The sequence below is a fragment of the Procambarus clarkii genome, chromosome 7 (assembly GCF_040958095.1).
Source record: "Procambarus clarkii isolate CNS0578487 chromosome 7, FALCON_Pclarkii_2.0, whole genome shotgun sequence".
Classification (NCBI taxonomy): Eukaryota; Metazoa; Arthropoda; class Malacostraca; order Decapoda; family Cambaridae; genus Procambarus; species Procambarus clarkii.
In genome coordinates, this window is record NC_091156.1 from 12,566,473 (window position 1) to 12,590,079 (window position 23,607).

General features: G+C 49.2%; 1 protein-coding gene across 1 annotated transcript in view; it reads left to right on the top strand.

The window, feature by feature from the left end:
• Positions 1–6,514: 6,514 nt before the first annotated feature.
• The window catches only part of Gpa2 (Glycoprotein hormone alpha 2), a gene marked incomplete at its 5' end in the record, with an annotated part of 73,526 nt that continues 56,433 nt past the window's right edge, over positions 6,515–23,607 (top strand). The window contains 1 exon segment of the mRNA XM_069312986.1: positions 6,515–6,621. Coding sequence (XP_069169087.1) covers positions 6,528–6,621 — 94 coding nt within the window.

The following is a 23,607-nucleotide window of genomic DNA, read 5'->3' on the forward strand; positions in this document are numbered from 1 at the left end:
CAGATTCACGAAGCAGTTACGCAAGCACTTACGAACCTTTTCTCAATCTTTGGCGGCTTTGTTTACAATTATTAACAACCCGTCCTCCACTCAAGTCCATTACATCCAGAGGTCAACCCCACAGACGCATTCATAAATTTTAACATGCTCTTCATTCAGAACAAGAATTTTCTCAAATATAAATTAATATTATAATATATTAGCATATTGTGCATATATAGACATAAGTTAGGTTGGGTGTTTAGGTTCTGTTGGCGATTATTTGTATTTGTAGTACGTGGGTGAAGCATTTACAGCGTTGTGGTTCGAACAAAACTCGTCAGTGAAGCACTTGTTCCGGAAGTGTTCGAACGTCAGCAGTTGTGAGTCGTGTGTAAACCGTTTTTCATTCATAAACAACTGGGGTTTGGCGGGTGCATGGAATGGACTTTGGATCTTTGTTTGGAGGACGAGCTGATTATTAAACAGTTAATGAGCTCCGAAGCACCAGGAGGCTGTTTATAACAATAACAACAGTTGATTGGGAAGTTTTCATGCTTGTAAACTGTTTAATAAATGTAACCAAAGCCGTTAAAGATTGAGGAAAGATGTACACGTTCGTAAGTACTTGCGTAACTGCTTCGTGAATCCGGGTCTAGGTTAACGAACCCTTTCGCCTGTCTTTACGAGAACGAACTAGAGAGTGTGTGCATGTTCGCTAATGGACATTGTTGAAAGAGGTAATTAAACGCGTCATTATGCCTGAAGACCTGATCACGTCATCTGCCAGTGTTAGAATCCGCTTCGTATATGGAGGGGGGGGGGGGAGGGATTTTTCAGGGGAAAGCGCCAAGCCATTATGCGAGACTATATAGCACTGGGAAAGGTTCAGGATAAGGGTTTGGGGCTCTCGCTCGCTCGCTTGCTCTCTCTTTCTCTCTCTGCCTCTCTCTCTCTCTCTCTGCCTCCCTCTCTCTCTCTCTCTGCCTCTCTCTCTGCTTCTCTCTCTCTGCCTCTCTCTCTGCTTCTCTCTCTCTGCCTCTCTCTCTCTCTCTCTCTCTCTCTCTCTCTCTGCCTCTCTCTCTCTCTGCCTGCCTCTCTCTCTCTGCCTGCCTCTCTCTCTCTGCCTGCCTCTCTCTCTCTGCCTGCCTCTCTCTCTCTGCCTGCCTCTCTTTCTCTGCCTGCCTCTCTCTCTCTGCCTGCCTCTCTCTCTGCCTGCCTCTCTCTCTGCCTGCCTCTCCCTGCCTCCTCCTCTTTAACTTACAGAATCGAGCGATAAATTCTGGCGATAACTGGCAATAAATCTGAGCGGTATTTGGTCTATGTATGCTACGGCCTCGGCGCTGAGCCGCCAGTGTTGGCCAGGCTTAGCACCGGCACCCACACGCAGGCTCCGCCGGCTTGGGGCAACCCATCTCGGCTTGTTATTAATGGGAAGGGTACATGAGAAGGAAAAGATGAGACGAAAGGGGATAGAAAATATGATAATTAGGAGAGGATACATGGGTGAAAAGATAGGGAAAGTTATTTAGTGGAAGAGACTTAAACTGATCCGGGAGATGGATGAAACTGAGGAAAAAATGGAGAGAGAGAGAGAGAGAGAGAGAGAGAGAGAGAGAGAGAGAGAGAGAGAGAGAGAGAGAGAGAGAGAGAGAGAGAGAGAGAGAAGAAGGAAAATAGAGGTATGAGAAGTTAAGTATTCCCTCTGAATTCCTGTACCAGGCGGATAACACCGCCTTTAATACAAAAAGGATAAAAAAAAGGTATCAACTACACAAAATTACAAAATATTCACAACACCACCCCCCCCCCTTCCCCCCCCCCCAAAAAAAAAAAAATATGGTACTATTAATAGGCCTCAACCACACCCAAGAGCCATTAACCTGAACAGCCTTTAAAACATGGCAATTTTTACACGCTTCTGCCCATATCTCAGTTCAAAATGGCTCCGCTGTTGACAAACTCTCTCAGTAAGGATGATAAAAATGACCTCAGAGCCTCGGGCCACTTCCACACTCTGTGTGTGTGTGTGGGCTGGACGGTAGAGCGACGGTCTCGCTTCATGCAGATCGGCATTCAATCCCCGACCGTTCAAATGGTTGGGCAACAGTCCTTGCTCCCCCATCCTATACTAAATCCTCATCCTGATCCTCTTCTAAGTGCTATATAGTCGTAATGCCTTGGCGCTTTCCCTATTATATATATATATATATATATATTATATATATATATATATATATATATATATATATATATATATATATATATATATATATATATATATATATATTCTGTGTGTGTGCTGGGACACAGAGTCCTGCTGTCTATTTACTATTGAGAAATTCCCCTAATATTTTCCAGCGGAATTTAAAATGTAAGCTAACACTTAACATTTAATGTAATGAAATGTACATTACATGGTAAAATATTTGGCGTAATTGTAATCTAAATGTTGGGTTTAGGGCTCGAAAAATTCGTGAATCCATTTTGTATTTACGTGTTCGAATACACATTGAAGTAAAGGTCAAAGACTCACACCAGTGGCTATTTGTTTATCCTCACATTTAGCGCTGTCAGAATGGATATATACAGACACAGTTAACAAGGAGCCATGCAGGACACTGTACATCACGTACGAGAGACCAGAGATGCATACTGCATCACTAGCATATATGAAAATTTAACACGATTGAAAGACGTGCCTCCGGATAGCCTTCCAAGAAAATAAAAACTACGACGAGAGAAGCAATACAAGAACTGAATCTATTAAAACAACTGGAACGAATATGTAGAGGAGACATGATCACAATATACACAATACTTAGTAGAGGCTGAGCGCTAACCTAACCTAGAGGGATGTAAGGAGGAGCTCCAGAAAGCACCGGAGAAGGAACCAGTGATGACAGCAAGACATACAGACCATTAAGTTCAAAAATAATAAGTCAAGCGAGCGTGGAGTCCACACCTGAAAAAACAAAATAAAATAAAAAAATCCAGAGAAACTCAACTCAACTAATTCTAAGGCAGAGAGAGAGAGAGCTCATACTCACAGAGGTGGAGCAAAAACGGATCAGGGACGTGGAGGATATGATAACAACGTACAAGATATTTATGGGAATTCACTGGAGGACAACGAGGCAATATTGAAAATGAGAAATAGTAGGACCAGAGGACACGGGTGGAAGCTGGAGACACAGATGAGGCAGGACCAGAGGACACGGGTGGAAGCTGGAGACACAGATGAGGCAGGACCAGAGGACACGGGTGGAAGCTGGAGAGACAGATGAGGCAGGACCAGAGGACACGGGTGGAAGCTGGAGACACAGATGAGGCAGGACCAGAGGACACGGGTGGAAGCTGGAGACACAGATGAGGCAGGACCAGAGGACACGGGTGGAAGCTGGAGACACAGATGAGGCAGGACCAGAGGACACGGGTGGAAGCTGGAGACACAGATGAGGCAGGACCAGAGGACACGGGTGGAAGCTGGAGACACAGATGAGGCAGGACCAGAGGACACGGGTGGAAGCTGGAGATACAGATGAACCCCCCATACGTCTGGAGAACCTCCTCCACCGCAGGCATCGCCAGTAAGACGGGCTATAAGAGGACTTCGTTGAAGTAGATTCAATAAACAACTTCAAAAGGAGTTACGACGAGAAGGAGAAGGAATAAAACTCATGATATTAACTGATAAGGAGAAAGGAGGGACTATGGAGCTATGTTTCGACCTTATAAATACAACTAGTTGTGTGCGTACACTTAGGTGAGCACACACACACACACACACACACACACACACAAGAGAGGGGAGATAGGTGAGAGGCAGTTATGACTTCACCTATTGATATATGAACGAGGCATTACTCTTGCCAGCACAGGAAGCATTACTCTCGCCAGCACAGGAAGCATTACTCTCGCTAGCACAGGAAGCATTACTCTTGCCAGCATAAGAAGCATTACTCTCGCCAGCACAGGAAGCATTACTCTCGCCAGCACAGGAAGCATTACTCTCGCCAGCACAGGAAGCATTACTCTCGCCAGCAGAAGCAGCATTACTCTCGCCAGCAAAAGAAGCATTACTCTCGCCAGGAGAAGCAGCATTACTCTCGCCACGTAGCCAGGCTAGAGAGAGCCAGCTGTGAGGGCAGACATGGTGCCGGATTGCCGAGACAGCCCGTATCGGCGTGCATCCGAGGCGAGAATGTCGGCAATATTCCCTTACATCATGTGAGAGTGAGCCATGGGGAACCCAACCATGTGGCAGCGGAACTGAGGGCGTGGCGAGAACCAGACGACCCAAGTGGACTGATAATGTGGCGGGAGTGGACGCGTCCGCCCTCTCCGTGGCGGTGGAGAGGTGGACCAGTCCACCTATACTGGACATCACGTGGACTATCCAAATCCGTAAACGGATAGGTATATATAGGAGAATATATATATATGCTAAGCAACAGGTGTATATATATATATATGTTAAGCAACAGGTGTATTTATATACGCTTCAATCCATATTCTCGGTTAACTTTTGTTTTGCTCTGAACTATACACAGGATAAAAGCATAAATATTTCCTGGTTAGTTCAACAAGTTATTGTGGCGGGGTTAATAATTTGTCCCCACCTCCCCCCTGATGGTTGACTGGTAACCGTTGCGCACGAAGCACTACCATATCTCAATCGACACTACACTCTATACTATACATTCCAGCCCGTCCTCCAAACAAAGTTCCAAAAGTGATTCCATGCACCCGCCAAACCCCCTGTTTATGAATGAAAAACGGTTTACACGACTCACAACTGATTTCGTTCGAACACTTCCGGAACAAGTGCTTCATTGACGAGTTTTGTTCGAACCACTTCGCTATAAATGCTTCACCCACGTACTACAAATGCAAATAATCGCCAACCGAACCTAAACACCTAACCTAACCTATGCCTATATATGCACAATATGCTAATACATTATAATATTAATTTATATTTGAGAAAATTCTTGTTTTGAATGAACAGCATGTTAAAATTTATGAATGCGTCTGTGGGGTCGACCGTTGGATGTAATGGACTTGAGTCGAGGACGGGTTGTACATTCACACTACACACACTCCAGACACACGCTACATGCATTAATGTATTGAATAAATGAATAATATTCCCAGGGAAAAGACCCAATGAACTGAACAGTGTTCCATAAACAACACAATACAACCTTAGTCAACTGAGTAACTATTTGACTCCAGCCAAAACAATAAATATAATACATTAACAGAAGTTTTAATCCTACAAGTACTGAGAATAATCCCTTACACATGGTAAATCCCATAGGAGAAACGGAGGTAATCCTACTGGGAAGACGAGGCTAATCCCACCGGGAAGACGAGGCTAATCCCAAAGGGAAAACGAGGCTAATCCCACCGGGAAAACGAGGCTAATCCCACCGGGAAAACGAGGCTAATCCCACCGGGAAAACGAGGCTAATCCCACCGGGAAAACGAGGCTAATCCCACCGGGAAAACGAGGCTAATCCCACCGGGAAAACGAGGCTAATCCCACCGGGAAAACGAGGCTAATCCCACCGGGAAAACGAGGCTAATCCCACCGGGAAAACGAGGCTAATCCCAAAGGGAAAACGAGGCTAATCCCAAAGGGAAAACGAGGCTAATCCCAAAGGGAAAACGAGGCTAATCCCAAAGGGAAAACGAGGCTAATCCGAAATGGAAGACGAGGCTAATCCCACCGAGAAAACGAGGCTAATCCCACCGGGAAACCGAGGCTAATCCCACCGGGAAACCGAGGCTAATCCCACCGGGAAACCGAGGCTAATCCCACCGGGAAACCGAGGCTAATCCCACCGGGAAAACGAGGCTAATCCCACCGGGAAAACGAGGCTAATCCCAAAGGGAAAACGAGGCTAATCCCAAAGGGAAAACGAGGCTAATCCCACCGAGAAAACGAGGCTAATCCCACCGAGAAAACGAGGCTAATCCCACCGGGAAAACGAGGTTAATCCCACCGGGAAAACGAGGCTAATCCCACCGGGAAAACGAGGCTAATCCCAAAGGGAAAACGAGGCTAATCCCAAAGGGAAAACGAGGCTAATCCCAAAGGGAAAACGAGGCTAATCCCAAAGGGAAAACGAGGCTAATCCCAAAGGGAAAACGAGGCTAATCCCAAAGGGAAAACGAGGCTAATCCCACCGGGAAAACGAGGCTAATCCCAAATGGAAGACGAGGCTAATCCCACCGGGAAAACGTGGCTAATCCCACCGAAGAAACCAAGTTAATCCCAGCCATACGACGTGCCCCAGACACTCAAACGCTCGCCAGCCCTCGAGCCTAACGTGAAGATTCGATAACAAGATTCATGACAATATCTCCCTATTACTTATACCGTGGCGGTCCCCCCAAGAGGCGCCGGACCTCCTGGCGGGGATCACACACACGCTAGCGTCCCCGTTATTGAATACTGCATGGGGGGACTAACCCACGTTGTGTGTTAATGTGGGAGACTCACCCAGCCGTGTTGTGTGTGTTACAGGAGCGTGGGGGTGATGGTGAAGGCGTGGGTAGTGATGGTGTCGTGTTTGGTCGCCGCGGCCGCCTCCTACCAGCACGCCTGGCAGACTCCAGGCTGCCACAAAGTCGGTGAGTACTACCCCATTCTAGCCGCTGGGACTCCCATGCGCCCTATTTTAGCCGCTGGGACTCCCATGCGCCCTATTTTAGCCGCTGGGACTCCCACACCCCTATCCTAGCCCTGGGACACCCACACACCCCTATCCTAGCTCTGAGACACCTACACCCTATCCTATCTCTGGGGCAGCACCATCCTATCCTCTCACCTTGGAGCGGGAGCGCTCTATCCTCACCCTGCACACTTCCCTTAATTAATATTTATTACATTACCATCCTCTCTGTAGGTTCCAGGACCCGTACCGGAGGTGGTGGACTCGTTGACAAGTCCTATTTAGCTTCTGATGTTATCTTCAAATGGTTCATTAACTGCACTTGTTATCCCGGGGGTTTAAAAGCACTTTTCTCTTTTGACAGAATCATTAATTGATATAAAATTACTATATATTAGGTTATATTGCTTCAGATCTGGCAAAAGGTTCATTACTGCAGTATATCTGCCAAGGGGCTCTTATTTTTTTTAATAGATCTTCTAAGGGCTCCATTATCATATTAGACCTGTCAAGGCCTCGTTACTGAGATGGAGCTAACAAGAGCCCCATCATTTCACAAGATCTGACAAGAGTTCAATTAGACCAACACATTCCAAGTTGACTTTAATAAAACATTGAAAAAAGCAATTTTATCATCCTTTGAACTGATTTTTCATAGTGTGATATTTGTGGCCAATGTCAAAATGCACTTTTACTAACTGGTTACTATTCCTTCCCCCCCCCACCCCCACCCCGTCCCATCCTAAATCCTTATCCTGACCTCTTCTCAGTGCTATAGTCATAGTACTAAGAAGAGATCTTAGTGCTCACTGCACCCTTCCAGACAATGCCCATCCCTAATTCGAACGTTGGGCGACAGAATAAATTGAACAAAGAACTTGTAAGACAGACTTACGTGCTCACCATAGCCCGTGCTACATGGACACCTCGTTCTGAGTAGCTAAATCTGAAACAACATTATAAGACAGAACAAATCACAAACCAATTAGATAAACCTATCACTTTACCTCTTCAAACGCCAAAATATGTCTTCCGGATATCAACAGGATATCAAGAACCCCCTTCAGGATATCAACTGGCCAAAGATTCATACGGCAGACGTATTATACGTTAGCGGCTGCGTCTAACAGCCTGCTTGATCAGACCACCAACACAACGTAAACCCAACCTTGCTGTTGCTTTGCGGTGATTTCGAGGATCAACGTCCCCGTGGCCCGGTCTCTGAGCAGGCATTTTGGTTGGTGGTGTAGACAACAGGCGCGGCTGCTTGCAGCCTGACCCATGAATCACAGCCTGGTTGATCAGGTATCCACTGGAAATGTTTATCAAGTCCCATTCAACACCGTGAGAGGCCGGCCAATTATCTCCCACATCCAGCGAGAGCGTGTTGAACAGTCTTGGGCTGTTCAACACGTGTTCAGAAAAGGACTCGATAAATATACCCCCCCAAAGGCTACCTGATCAACCAGGCTGCCAGCAGCCGCCTCCACACAATCTGGTTGACCAGACCACCAAACAGGAGGAAAGATAACCAGGATAACCGAATAACCACGCCGGAGGAGCCGACAGTACACCGTACACGGAGGCGACAGAAGGAAGCTCATACCTGACCGATCAGCTGATTCTTTGTTTACATTTGGGCGGACCCGGCGAGGCGTGCACGTGGACCCCCTCTCCCCCCCTCACCACCACCTGGACGCTGGGCTTTTGTTGCGCCTTCTGACGACATCTTCGGCTGTTTCTTGGGAGAGATAAATACAAAAAAGTCGCAGGATCAAGGCGAAGCCTCGCATTGGATTTATGTGCATTGGGACGGGAGAGGGAAAGGAAGGGGCAGAGAGGGAGAGGGCAGGGAAGGGACAGAGAGGGAGGGAGCTGGGAAGGAAGGGACAGAGAGGGAGGGAGCTGGGAAGGAAGGGACAGAGAGGGAGGGAGCTGGGAAGGAAGGGGCAGAGAGGGAGGGAGCTGGGAAGGAAGGGACAGAGGGGGAAGGAGCTGGTAAGGGACAGAGAGGGAAAGGGCAGGGAAGGGACAGAGAGGGAGGGAGCTGGGAAGGAAGGGGCAGAGAGGGAGGGAGCTGGGAAGGAAGGGGCAGAGAGGGAGGGAGCTGGGAAGGAAGGGGCAGAGAGGGAGGGAGCTGGGAAGGAAGGGGCAGAGAGGGAGGGAGCTGGGAAGGAAGGAGCAGAGAGGGAGGGAGCTGGGAAGGAAGGGGCAGAGAGGGAGGGAGCAGGGAAGGAAGGGGCAGAGAGGGAGGGAGCTGGGAATGAAGGGGCAGAGAGGGAACTGGGAAGGAAGGGGCAGAGGGGGAGGGAGCTGGGAATGAAGGGGCAGAGAGGGAGCTGGGAAGGAAGGGGCAGAGAGGGAGGGAGCTGGTAATGAAGGGGCAGAGAGGGACCTGGGAAGGAAGGGGCAGAGAGGGAGGGAGCTGGGAATGAAGGGGCAGAGAGGGACCTGGGAAGGAAGGGGCAGAGAGGGAGGGAGCTGGGAAGGAAGGGGTAGAGAGGGAGGGAGCTGGGAAGGAAGGGGCAGAGAGGGAGGGAGGTGGGAAGGAAGGGGCAGAGAGGGAGGGAGCTGGGAAGGAAGAGGTAGAGAGGGAGGGAGCTGGGAAGGAAGGAGCAGAGAGGGAGGGAGCTGGGAAGGAAGAGGTAGAGAGGGAGGGAGATGGGAAGGAAGGAGATACGAAGAAAGGAAAGGAAACTTTTCGTGTACAAAACACTGTCAAAGTCCCAACTATTTTATTTATATGATTTTCATTTCATTCATGAAAGGAAATGAATGAAGAAAAAAATGAGGAAAACTGAATGAAAGGAGAAAGAAAGAAAAGGAGGAGATAACAAATTATTAAAGAGAAAAGAGACTAACTTTATTGTGTCTTGTTTCTAGGAACTAAAATAGGAACCAAAACTTAATTGCCCCTATTTACTCTCCCTTCCCTTGCTCTCCCTCGCTCTCCCTTCCCTTGCTCTCCCTCGCTCTCCCTTCCCTTGCTCTCCCTCGCTCTCCCTTCCCTTGCTCTCCCTCGCTCTCCCTTCCCTTGCTCTCCCTCGCTCTCCCTTCCCTTGCTCTCCCTCGCTCTGCCTTCCCTTGCTCTCCCTCGCTCTGCCTTCCCTTGCTCTCCCTCGCTCTCCCTTCCCTTGCTCTCCCTCGCTCTCCCTTCCCTTGCTCTCCCTCGCTCTCCCTTCCCTTGCTCTCCCTCGCTCCCCCTTCCCTTGCTCTCCCTCGCTCTCCCTTCCCTTGCTCTCCCTCGCTCTCCCTTCCCTTGCTCTCCCTCGCTCTCCCTTCCCTTGCTCTCCCTCGCTCTCCCTTCCCTTGCTCTCCCTCGCTCTCCCTTCCCTTGCTCTCCCTCGCTCTCCCTTCCCTTGCTCTCCCTCGCTCTCCCTTCCCTTGCTCTCCCTCGCTCTCCCTTCCCTTGCTCTCCCTCGCTCTCCCTTCCCTTGCTCTCCCTCGCTCTCCCTTCCCTTGCTCTCCCTCACTCTCCCTTCCCTTGCTCTCCCTCGCTCTCCCTTCCCTTGCTCTCCCTCGCTCTCCCTTCCCTTGCTCTCCTTCGCTCTCCCTTTCCTTGCTCTCCCTCGCTCTCCCTCGCTCTCCCTTTCCTTGCTCTCCCTCGCTCTCCCTCACTCTCCCTTTCCTCCCTTACTCTCCCTCACTCTCCCTTTCCTCCCTTACTCTCCCTTACCTCCCTTACTATCCCTCTCCTCTCTTCACCCTCCCCCCCCCTCTGCTCTCCAAACACGTAAAATGAGGCAAAGAAATGCCAGCCATTTCTCAAGGCTATGCAATAAAATGTCGATTACTACTACAATTATGTTCTACATGGTGTGAAGTGTCGCGGGAGCCAGGCACTGTGCCACTGGACGAGGGAGCACCAGGCACTGTGCCACTGGACGAGGGAGCACCAGGCACTGTGCCACTGCACGAGGGAGCACCAGGCACTGTGCCACCGGGTGAGATGAGTGCCAATTCAACCTACGATATGAATAGCGTATGAAGGAAAAATGTTTTCACGGTAGCGAGCGCGTGACCCGTGTTAGGACGAGGTCGTCGGTGGAACAGAAAAAAGACGATATATGGACGATACGATCGCTCTTGTTTTCGCGGCGGACACAACACGTTAGGAGGTATTGGGGGAAGACTGGGGGGCACTGAGGGAGACTTGGGGGGGCACTGGGGAAGACTGGGGACACTGGGGAAGACTTGGGGGGGGCACTGGGGAAGACTTGGGGGCACTGGGGAAGACTTGGGGGGGCACTGGGGGAGACTTGGGGGGGGCACTGGGGGAGACTTGGGGGGGCACTGGGGAAGACTTGGGGGCACTGGGGAAGACTTGGAGGCACTGGGGAAGACTTGGGGGGCACTGGGGAAGACTTGGGGGACACTGGGGAAGACTTGGGGGACACTGGGGAAGACTTGGGGGGCACTGGGGAAGACTTGGGGGGCACTGGGGAAGACTTTTGGGGCACTGGGGAAGACTGGAGGGCACTGGGCAAAACTTGGGGGCACTGGGGAAGACTTGGGGCACTGGGGAAGACTTGGGGGCACTGGGGAAGACTGGGGGGCACTGAGGAAGACTTGGGGGGCACTGGGGAAGACTTGGGGGCACTGGGGAAGACTTGGGGGCACTGGGGAAGACTTGGGGGCACTGGGGAAGACTTGGGGGCACTGGGGAAGACTTGGGGGCACTGGGGAAGACTTGGAGGCACTGGGGAAGACTTGGGGGCACTGGGGAAGACTTGGGGGCACTGGGGAAGACTGGGGGGCACTGGGGAAGACTGGGGGCACTGGGGAAGACTGGGGGGCACTGGGGAAGACTGGGGGCACTGGGGAAGACTTGGGGGCACTGGGGAAGACTTGGGGGGCACTGGGGAAGACTTGGGGGCACTGGGGAAGACTTGGCGGGCACTGGGGAAGACTTGGGGGAACTGGGGAAGACTTGGGGGCACTGGGGAAGACTTGGGGGCACTGGGGAAGACTTGGGGGCACTGGGGAAGACTTGGAGGCACTGGGGAAGACTTGGGGGCACTGGGGAAGACTTGGGGGCACTGGGGAAGACTTGGGGGCACTGGGGAAGACTGGGGGGCACTGGGGAAGACTGGGGGGCACTGGGGAAGACTGGGGGGCACTGGGGAAGACTTGGGGGCACTGGGGAAGACTTGGGAGCACTGGGGAAGACTTGGGGGCACTGGGGAAGACTTGGGGACACTGTGGAAGACTTGGGGACACTGTGGAAGACTGGGCCCGCGCAGGAATATCCCTGCAAAAAAAAAAAAACCCACTCACTCCACCATTACAACTACCACCACCACTACCACAACTACCACCACTACCACAACTACCACGAGGCGTGTCCCAAGAGCAGCAGCCGGAGCGGGAGGTGGTCATATGATGACTACCTTAACACCTACAATAATGACCCCAGAGGACGGTGTAGGGATGACCTGAGACGCTGTCATTACCACCTGCCGCTATGTGTTTAACACATCTCTAACCCTGTCCATGGAGGACACAAGAAAATGTATATATAGCTGGTTAGCATTGTAAATGTCTGGCCACGTCTGTGGTAGAAAAAAATTTACCACCAGAAGCGGCGTAGGTCTGGCGTATAACTGTGGGAAATGCGTTAACTCACACATTTCTCACTCAATAAATGATCTAAAACTTCAGTCTCACGCGCGTGCGGTCCCGACAGTCTAAGGGCCAGATTCACGAAGCAGTTACGCAAGTACTTACGAACCTGTACATCTTTTCTCAATCTTTGGCGGCTTTATTTACAATTATTAAACAGTTAATGAGCTCCGAAGCACCAGGAGGCTGTTTATAACAATAACAACAGTTGATTGGCAAGTTTTCATGCTTGTAAACTGTTTAATAAATGTAAACAAAGCCGTCAAAGATTGAGGAAAGATGTACACGTTCGTAAGTACTTGCGTAACTGCTTCGTGAATCTAGCCCCCGGGTGAATGGAATTTCTCACTCAAAATGCGATTCCAAAGGACCGCTTCTCTTTAACCTCTAAAGGCAAGTCACTCCTCCATTCCCCAATAAAAAAAAAAAACTAAGCTCATTACCAACCAGCTAATATTGATCTTTTTCAGATCTCGGAGGTTTTTTTAATAGTGGATTTCCAATTATTACCCCGAAAGTGGACTTCAAACCGGGCCGCCAGCCCCCCTGTGGGTGCTCCTTAATGTGGGGCTGCCACTTGGAGTGGTTGGTAGAGCCAGTCGCTGGGTCACCCACCCTCGACCCCATGACATTTTTCTGGCTCCTTCACTACACGGTTATTAAGGCTCTTCAGAAGGAAAAAATTAATGTACTTGATCAATCGTTCAATACTGCCAGAAGATCCCTTTACTCCATTGGATATATATATATATATATATATATATATATATATATATATATATATATATATATATATATATATAGGTCCTCGTAGCCGAGTGGACAGCACTAGGGAGGGGCAGAGTCGTTTTCGCAAGGGGCCTGGGTTTGATTCCCGGTCGAGGTAGAAATAGATGTGCAGAGTTTCTTCGCCTGACGCCTCTGTTCACCTAGCAGTAAATACGCGTACCTGAGAGTTAAGACAGCTGCTACAGGCTGTGTCCTGGGGATGTGTATATGTCCATTAACATATATATATATATATATATATATATATATATATATATATATATATATATATATATATATATATATATATATGTATATATATATATATATATATATATATATATATATATATATATATATATATATATATATATATATATAGTAGATATGATAGGTAAAATAGGTCTGGAGCAAATAGAAATTTTAAATGTGGTGATTGTCCTTGTATATAAATCACCAGATGTAAATCCTCAACAGTTTCAAGACCAAGTTATGAATAGAGAATACTCCTTAGAACACCTCAAAAACCCTGTCCTCTATCATCATCTTGCTTGGTGATGTCAACTTAAGACATCTAAAATATAAAAAAAATAATTCCTAATGCTGTTAAAGCAGAGAGAAAACGCAGGAAGCAGTCTGAATGAACACACACAAATGACCTTTTACAGATGTGTGACACATTTGTTTTAAACCAGCAAACAGTAGAGCCAAGTAGCGAAAAAAAACACCCTAGACCATATTTTCACGAACCACGATGAGTTGATTAGGGGCATAATGATTACAACTATTTGTTACTCGGATCACAACCTGATCCAAGTCTAACATGGAATCACCAAATCGGGAGTTCGAGTCCCCCTCCAAATCCTCCTTCGAGTCCCTTTGAGGTAATGGAGGGGACTCGAACTCCCGATTTGGTGATTCCAAGTCTAACATGGAATCACCAAAATCGGGAGTTCGAGTCCCCTCCATTACCTCAAAATGATTTCCATTAATATATATCAAGCTACTGTGAGTTCACTGTGAGATATATGTAAATACATATCTATGAAAAAAAACATCCTATGCACAATGTTTAATCAGAATTTCCTGATACGCTGATTACTATATTCATACACTAATTGAAAAGCTAATAACAGTAGTTTCGGGTAATGACTGAATGACCTAATTGCTGGTTCTCTTCCCCCCCCCCCTACAGGCTCCAATGGCAAAAAAAAACTATTTTTTCATGGTTTATTTTTTTTTACTTTTTAACCAATTTGCTTTGAACCCAAACTATGGCAACCTCCCCACAAACTAATATCCGTAGACGGCTTCTGTCGCCATAGCCGGCTGGAGGAGGAGAGGGGCGGAAGAGGAGGGAGGGCGGAAGGGGAAAGAGGAGGAGGACGGAAGAGGGGAAGATAAGGAGAAGAGACGAAGGGAAAGACAAGGAGGAAGACATAGTGAAGGATAGGATAGATAAGGATGAGGAACAGGAAGAATACAAAGCTAAAGAGATCGTGGGAGAAGGAAAAAAACAATGACAAATAAGGAGACAGCATAAGAAGGAATGGAGGGAGGAGAGAAGGAAGGAGGGAGAAAGGACAGAAGAAAGGACAGATGAAAAGACAGAAGAAAGGACAGAAGAAGACAGAAGGGACTAGGCGAGTTCACTGGCTAAAATAACCGGTATTCTTAATCTATCCTTAAATTCTCCATATTCTTAATCGGTATTCTGACTCTTCCATCTACCTACCGACATGTTATCAATGGCACACTGCCATATAGAACAAGGAATAAGGGGTGAAACCCAACTATTAATTAGCTCAGTCGATTAAGGCAGCGTCTGGGATGCTCTCGGACGCAGGTTCGAATCCTCGGCACGGCCCTTGTGGATTTGTTCATCCAATTATTAATGGGTTTATTAGACTTTGAATATTCGATAGCTTCGGCCTCTCACGTGAGGGGGGGGGTCAGTGGTTCAAGTCTCCTACAGCCCAAGTGAGTGGCGGGGGGAGCGGGGGGTGTAAATGTTTAGCGAGGGTTGGGAGGGCCCAGATTCACGAAGCAGTTACGCAAGCACTTAAGGAACCTGTACATCTTGTCTCGATTTTTGGCGGCTTTGTTTACAATTATTAAACCGTTAATGAGCTCCGAAGCACCAGGAGGCTGTTTATTACAATAACAACAGTTGACTGAACTTTTCATGCTTGTAAACTGTTTAATAAATGTAACCAAAGCCATCAAAGATTGAGGAAAGATGTACACGTTCGTAAGTGCTTGCGTAACTGCTTCGTGAATCTGGCCCCAGGCCTGCCGTAAGTAATACTTAAGATAAGAGAGGACACACTATAGCCAGACTCGCAGAGCGGAGGAACACCACGATTGGCACCCCTGAAAGGTCTTCCGTCGCAAGCAGTCTGGCCACACTTTCTGCCTCTTGCAATCACAAATTACAAGAGGCAGATTCAATAACTCAGAGTTATTCATTTTGCAAGTTTCCAATTCAGTAACTCATTACTCTACATGTAGAACAGATCTCCAACTCTGTCTCCGGAGGACAGAAAAAAATCTATATATGCAAGTGAACAGTGAATACATTGGTTAAGTCTATCTTATCTTGAGGTTATCTTGAGATGATTTCGGGGCTTTTTAGTGTCCCCGCGGCCCGGTCCTCGACCAGGCCTCCACCCCCAGGAAGCAGCCCGTAACAGCTGACTAACACCCAGGTACTTATTTTACTGCTAGGTAACAGGGACATAGGGTGAAAGAAACTCTACCCATTGTTTCTCGCCGGCGCTTGGGATCGAACCCAGGGTTGAAAACAAAACAAAACAAGGAAATACAAATCGTCCCACAAGTCTAGCCTAAATAACAAAGACACAATCAGCCAAATTGCTGCCATAAAATTTCAAATTTAGGCAAAATGAAAAAAAATAATAATTGGAAAAATTGATGCACGACACTTTTCATTATTGGGTGAGGCATATTGCAATAGTGGATTGCAAAGTGGAAGGGGGGGAGGGGGGGGGGGGGTGTTGAACTTCGTAGTGCCGGCATATTGACGTGCGATAATTCCTATCGCTGTTAACTGACTACTTCGACAAATGGCCTAATTGGTGGCGGCCGGGTTGCCAGCGCTCGCCATCTTGTAACACACACACACACACACTTTCAATTACCCTGTGGTGTAATTCCTGTGATTACGTAAGCCCTCCGTGTCTCCGCAGCCTGTGAAGCCCTGTTACCTCTCCCTAATGATTGAGTAAGTCAGTGCTTGGTTATCAACGCAAGGATGTTGTTTTTACACATGTTGGCTTCATTGGCACTCTGGTAAGTGCATAACACTCTGGTAAGTGCATAACACTCTGGTAAGTGCATAACACTCTGGTAAGTGCATAACTGGTGCTCTTGAAAACTAATATGTATATGGGCGTTCAATCCCCGACCGTTCACAAGTGGTTGGGCACCATTCCCTATTTCCCCCCCCCCGTCCCATCCCAGATCCTTATCCTGACCCCTTCCCAGTGCTATATAGTCGTGATGGCTTGGTGCTTCCTCCTGATAGTCTCTCTCTCAGTCTCTCTCTCAGTCTCTCACTCAGTCTCTCAGTCTCTCACTCAGTCTCTCACTCAGTCTCTCACTCAGTCTCTCACTCAGTCTCTCACTCAGTCTCTCACTCAGTCTCTCACTCAGTCTCTCACTCAGTCTCTCACTCAGTCTCTCACTCAGTCTCTCACTCAGTCTCTCACTCCCCGCCACCTCCTCGTCTCAATACATCAAACATTTACATCAACTTGTCTGTCTATCAATGACTAATTCCGTTTATTTCCTTTTTTCTCTCTCAGTGAGTTTCTACTCTGCCATTTTCCTGCTCCTCTGCACCCCTGTCGGCTGCAATGATTGTTTTTGGAATTGCAAAAGTCGACTTTTTGCAAAATGCATTTTTCAAGTTGCATTTTTCCATCGTCTATCACTGGGTTTTTGTTTTGCAAGCGAGTCTAACTTCTCATGTAGGTGGTGTGAGGCGTGGTGGTGTTGGTGTCAGGTGTGGCAGCGTCAGGCGTGCCAGCGTCAGGCGTGGTGTAGATGCGTTGGTAGCGTAGATGGTACTTACCTAACAGCGCCTACTGGGAAGTGAGGTCATGTTGGTCATGCCCCCGCCGACGATACCCGTGTTGAACATGTGGTGTTATCATTTGTTTTCCCCCGTCGGTGTTTAACTAATCACTCACAATTGTATTGCGAAACATCTATGAACAAATCCACAAAGGGGCGTGACGAGGATTCGAACCTACGTCCGAGATCATCCCAGACGCTGCCTTAATCGACTGAGCTACGACATGGTCAAAAAAAAGTTGAAACCAGAAGTTCTACTGAACTTACTTGGATCCTGCAGCCTCTCCGAGACACATTCACCACTGATCACTTCGTGATTAGTTCCCAGTTAGATCAAACACGTAAAACAGGTTGTGCAAACGTATCTGAGGAGGCTGCTCAAGGTTGGTGTGTGTGCAATATGAGTGACAGTTCTCAAGTTGTCACGTCTCAAGCCGCTCAGGGCACGTGTAGGTGATGATCTGCAACCTATGCAAGCTATATAATGTGGTGTATGCAAATGAATGTCCCAAGCATCGTATTGGAAGTGCTGTGACTCCCTGGAATACGGCAGTTTTTTTTTCTACCACAGACGTGGCCACACATTTACAATGCTAACCAGAATATATACATTTTCTTCTGTCCTCCATGGACAGGGTTAGAGAAGTGTTAAACACTTCAGGGGTTTATTGAACACTCAACCACAGAAGGTGATTCGGTGCTTTTAAAATGCTAAGCTAACCTACATACAATACAGCAGTGGTAGGCAGCCGATTGCAGGCGAGGAGTCACAATAACGTGACTGAAGAATGTTGACCAGACCATACACTAGAAGGTGAAGGGACGACGACGTTTCGGTCCGTCCTGGACCATTCTCAAGTCGATTGAGAATCATTCATTCACATTCAAGTCATCGAATCATTGATTCAAGTCGATCATTCTCACAGTCGACTTGAGAATAGTCCAGGACGGACCGAAACGTCGTCGTCACTTCCCGCCAAACACACACACTGAAACTACGACGTTGCTACAACGTTCGAACAAGTTTTAACACCTCCTAACCAGTTATAACGACCAATATATCAAGTTGTAACAACGTTCTAATACGTCATAAACACGTTAAGCCAAGATGCAACAACTTTATTACAAGTTGTAACAAGCGGAAAATAGAGTGTGTCGGTTTGTGTTTCCAGGGTTCACCTTCTAGTGTGTGGTCTGGTCAAGATAGCGTATTCGAGAGTCCTTATTCAACAGCAGTAATATTTTGCCTCAACTCCTGCAATCCACTTTGCTGTGTTCGTAAGGCCAAAATCCGCATTATGTCCTTCTTCCTCACAGCATCCACATAAATGAGTTCACAGTCTTCCGTTTTTGTCCACGTACTTACTCCGTCCCACGCCAAGAATCCAGATTTACTACACTAAGACGACAAAGTTTATATAAACGTGTTCTCGAGTTTGTAATCCGGATGCCAACATAGACGACTTCGTCTCCCTCAGGCGCAGTAAAGGAGGTGTAAACAGAGACATGTGTATGCACTCTATTACGGGGCTCACCATACCCCGTGCTACTAAACATAGCCCGTAAGATATCACCTAGGAAAATTTTCCCTATTTCTAATGGCCTTGCTCTCACTATTTTCATGGGTCTGAGTACTCCTACGGGCCTTCCTGTCACCATCGGCCGGTCGGCCGAGCGGACAGCACGCTGGACTTGTGATCCTGTGGTCCTGGGTTCGATCCCAGGCGCCGGCGAGAAACAATGGGCAGAGTTTCTTTCACCCTATGCCCCTGTTACCTAGCAGTAAAATAGGTACCTGGGTGTTAGCCAGCTGTCACGGGCTGCTTCCTGGGGGTGGAGGCCTGGTCGAGGACCGGGCCGCGGGGACACTAAAGCCCCGAAATCATCTCAAGATAACCTCAAGAAGATAACCACCACCACATCCAGTTCTCGGCAGGGTGAAGGAGGGGTCATTACAGGGGTCAATACTTCTGAAGATCATTGGGTTATCGTTAATGTTTTGTTTAACAAGGTCCTCGAAAGTCTCATTAAAACCAGCTGGCTGAAGAACCATATACACTGGCGACCCCCACCCCAGCTACCCCCCCCCATCGACCCCCACCCCAGCTACCCCCCCCCCCATCGACCCCCACCCCAGCTATCCTAGGCCTCCCCATCGACCCCCACCCCAGCTACCCCCCCCCCCATCGACCCCCACCCCAGCTACCCTAGGCCTCCCCATCGACCCCCACCCCAGCTACCCCCCCCCCCCATCGACCCCCCCCCCAAGAGTGGTTGTTGTTGTTGTTATAGATTCAGCTACTCGGAACAAGTTCCAAGTAGCACGGGCTATGGTGAGCCCGTTGTGGACTTACCTGGCACAGGAGCGGGGCAAGTAGCACGGGGCTATGGTGAGCCCGTAGTGGACTTACCTGGCACAGGAGCGGGGCAAGTAGCACGGGCTATGGTGAGCCCGTAGTGGACTTACCTGGCACAGGAGCGGTGCTGTGAGGTGTGCCCCCAAGAGTGGTGACTGTGGAGGGTTATATATTTTGTGGTATTTATGCCTCGCCGCGCGAGGAGAGATGTCGGTGTGTTCACCTGTCTGTCGTCTGGCCGCCAGTTACATTGGACAAATTATACATATCCCGATTTCAACTCAAGTGACATGTATCACATACGTATACGATATGTATACTGGGAAGAGCGAGTCATAATCCTCTATTGATACTGGTAATGGCTCAAAGGGGCCACCACTTACGGGCTATTCATGCCCGTGCCACCTTTTGGGTGGCTTAATCTTCATCAATCATCAATCAATCAGTCATAATCCGCTCTTACGGGCTATTCATGCCCGTGCCACCTCTTGGGTGGCTTAATCTTTATCAATTAATAAATCAGCCATAATCCAGCTCCCGCGTCCTAAGGGCTAGAGCTTAATGAGCCTCTGCGTAAGAAACAACTTTTTCTTACCCAAAACCGTACGAACCAAAAAAATACGAAAAAAATGTAAATGAGTTCTTGTTGTGTAGGCCTACATATCCTACCTACCTACAGGTAGGCCTGCGTCTGCTTATACCGCCTGCAGGTCCTATCTTGAGATGATTTCAAGGCTTAGTGTCCCCGCGGCCCGGTCCTCGACCAGGCCTCCACACCCAGGAAGCAGCCCGTGACAGCTAACTAACTCCCTGGTACCTATTTACTGCTAGGTAATAGGGGCATCAGGGGTGAAAAACATTTTACCCATTTATCTCCACCTCCACTGGGGATCGAACCCGGAACCTCAGGACTACGAATCCGAAGCGCTGTCCACCCAGCTGTTAGGCGCCATAAGAGACATGGAGTCATCAATCATGTCCTGGAGACATGATTGATGGGTTCGCAAGTGCTTGCGTAACTACTTCGTGAATCCTCTCCCTGTTAAATACACTGAAAACCAGTCAAGAAATCCCCCCACACCCCCACCCGCTTTGCCCCCAACTAACACCCCCCCCCAACCATCCCCCTCCCTCCCCCCCCCCAACCATCCCCCCTCCCTGCCCCCCCAACCATCCCCCTCCCTGCCCCCCCAACCATCCCCCTCCCTCCCCCCCTAAACCACAACTACCACCCCCCCAACCATCCCCCCCCTAAACCACAACTACCACCCACAACATCGTTCCACTTTTCGGAATGGATTCCGGGGTTCACCTGATCCCCTTTTCACGTGAGTGACTCTGAGCGTGTCTTGTTGTGCTTCTCCCTGTAAAGGGCTTTCAGTATTTGCTGCCACAACACAGGGATATTCACCCGTGGGTGTAGTGGGTGGGTGTGGTGGGAGGGGTGTGTGTGGGGAGGAATGGGTGTGTGTGTGTGGGGAGGGGTGGGTGTGTGTGTGTGTGTGGGGAGGGGTGGGTGTGTGTGTGTGTGGGGAGGGGTGGGTGTGTGTGTGTGTGGGGAGGGGTGGGTGTGTGTGTGTGTGGGGAGGGGTGGGTGTGTGTGTGTGGGGAGGGGTGGGTATGTGTGTGTGGGGAGGGGTGGGTGTGTGTGTGTGTGGGGAGGGGTGTGTGTGTGTGTGTGTGGGGAGGGGTGTGTGTGGGGTGGGAGTGGTGGGTGGTTGGGTGTGTGTGTGTGTGTGTGTGTGTGTGTGTGTGTGTGTGTGTGTGTGTGTGTGTGTGTGTGTGTGTGTGTGTGTGTGTGTGCGCGGAGGGGTGGGTGTGTGTGTGTGTGCGGAGAGGGGTGGGTGTGTGTATTCACCTAGTTGTGCTTGCGGGGGTTGAGCTCTGCTCTTTCGGCCCGCCGCTCAACTGTCAATCAACTGTTACTAACTACTATTTTATTTTTTCCCCCACATCACACATATCCCAGGAAGCAGCCCGTAACAGCTTACTAACTCTCAGGTACCTATTTACAGCTAGGTAACAGGGGTATCAGTGTGAAAGAAAGAAAGCCCATTGTTTATTGCCGGCACCCGGAATCGAACCCGGGATCACACGATCACGCATCCAGCGTGCTGTCCGCTCAGCCACAGGCCCCACCGGAGTGTGTGTGTGTGTGTGTGTGTGTGGGGGGGGGGGGGGGTTGTGTGCGCGCGCGCAAAACAGCCACCAAACCAACCCGGCCAGCTAATACAAGGTTACACTCCGCCATCTTTGAGGCCGAGATTAAACTGTCAACATACTGGCCCAGCCATCTATTTATCAATCTATCTCTATCTATCCATCTCTGAAGTCTTTATTTCTCCATCTATCCATCTATTTCTCTATTTAACTCTACCTATCTATTCATCCTTTCTAGAGAATGTAAATTAAGCTTTGTCAATTTTTTTTTCACATGACAGGTTTCTAATTTGTGGGATTAACTTAGTCATCCTACGCTGGACGCGTTCAAGTGAATTTATATCCATTCTATAGTACGGCGACCAAAACTGAACTGCATAATCTAAATGGGGCCTAACCAGAGCAAGATATAGCTGAAGAACCACACCAGGTGTCTTGTTACTAACGCTTCGATTAATAAATCCCAGTGTCCTATTTGCCTTATTAAGAACACTTATGGCATTGATTTTTTGGGTGTTTTAAATTCTTACTAATCATAACTCCCAGATCCCTTTCGCAATCCCAACACCATCTAGCTCGTATCTTGTAACTATCATCATTACCTAGCCTCAAAACTTTACATGTGTCAGCATTAAACTGCATTTGCCAATCTTTTGACAATTTCAACCCTAATTAGATCGTCTTGAAGTAATAGTGAGTCCTTTTCCGTGTTTATTTCTGTCCCGATTTTTGTATGATCGGCAAATTTGCAAATACTGCTGTTCAAACCTGAATCTAAATCATTTATATATATATTATAAATAACAGAGGTCCCAGGACAGAGCCCTGAGGCACTCCACTTGCAACGTTTTCCCACTCTGACTTCACCCCATTTATACTAACACTGTTTCCTTTGGAATAGTGTGCGCGCGAGGGCGCGAGCGCACGCCTGCCTTGTGGTACCATGACAAAATATTATAGCTGTTATTACAGCGTCTGTACAACGATCCCAGCCACTACCCTCAACCCCAGCCCACCACCACCCTCAACCCCCCTCCCCACCACCACCCTCAACCCCCCACCAGCCACTACCCTCAACCCCCACCCCACCACCCTCAACCCCAGCCCACCACCCTCAACCCCCCACCAGCCACTACCCTCAACCCCAGCCCACCACCACCCTCAACCCCCCACCAGCCACTACCCTCAACCCCCACCCCACCACCCTCAACCCCAGCCCACCACCACCCTCAACCCCCCACCAGCCACTACCCTCAACCCCCACCCCACCACCCTCAACCCCAGCCCACCACCCTCAACCCCCCACCAGCCACCACCCTCAACCCCCCACCAGCCACCACCCTCAACCCCCCACCAGCCACTACCCTCAACCCCCCACCAGCCACCACCCTCAACCCCCCACCCTACCACCCTCAACCCCAGCCCCACCACCCTCAACCCCCCACCAGCCACTACCCTCAACCCCCCACCAGCCACCACCCTCAACCCCCCACCCTACCACCCTCAACCCCCCCCACCCTACCACCCTCAATCCCAGCCCCACCCTACCACCCTCAACCCCCCCCACCCTACCACCCTCAACCCCCCACCAGCCACCACCCTCAACCCCCCACCCTACCACCCTCAACCCCAGCCCCACCACCCTCAACCCCCACCCCTATACCACCACCAATTCTAATTTTCCTCCTTTAGTATTGGAAACCATAAGAAGTCGTAATTTAAGCAGAATTGTAAAATTAGCACCTAACGAGGAAAGGAGCTGGGGATGAGGATGGGGGGGGGGTCAGCTGACGTGTAGGAGAGGGGATAGGGAGATATATACAAGGGGGGATAGGGAAGGGAAAGGTTGTGGGGAAAAATGTGACAGTTAGGGGGGGGGACGGACGGAGATAATTTCCCTCTGGTGGAACAGGACCCGGATGGTCAAGATGCAGTGGCGG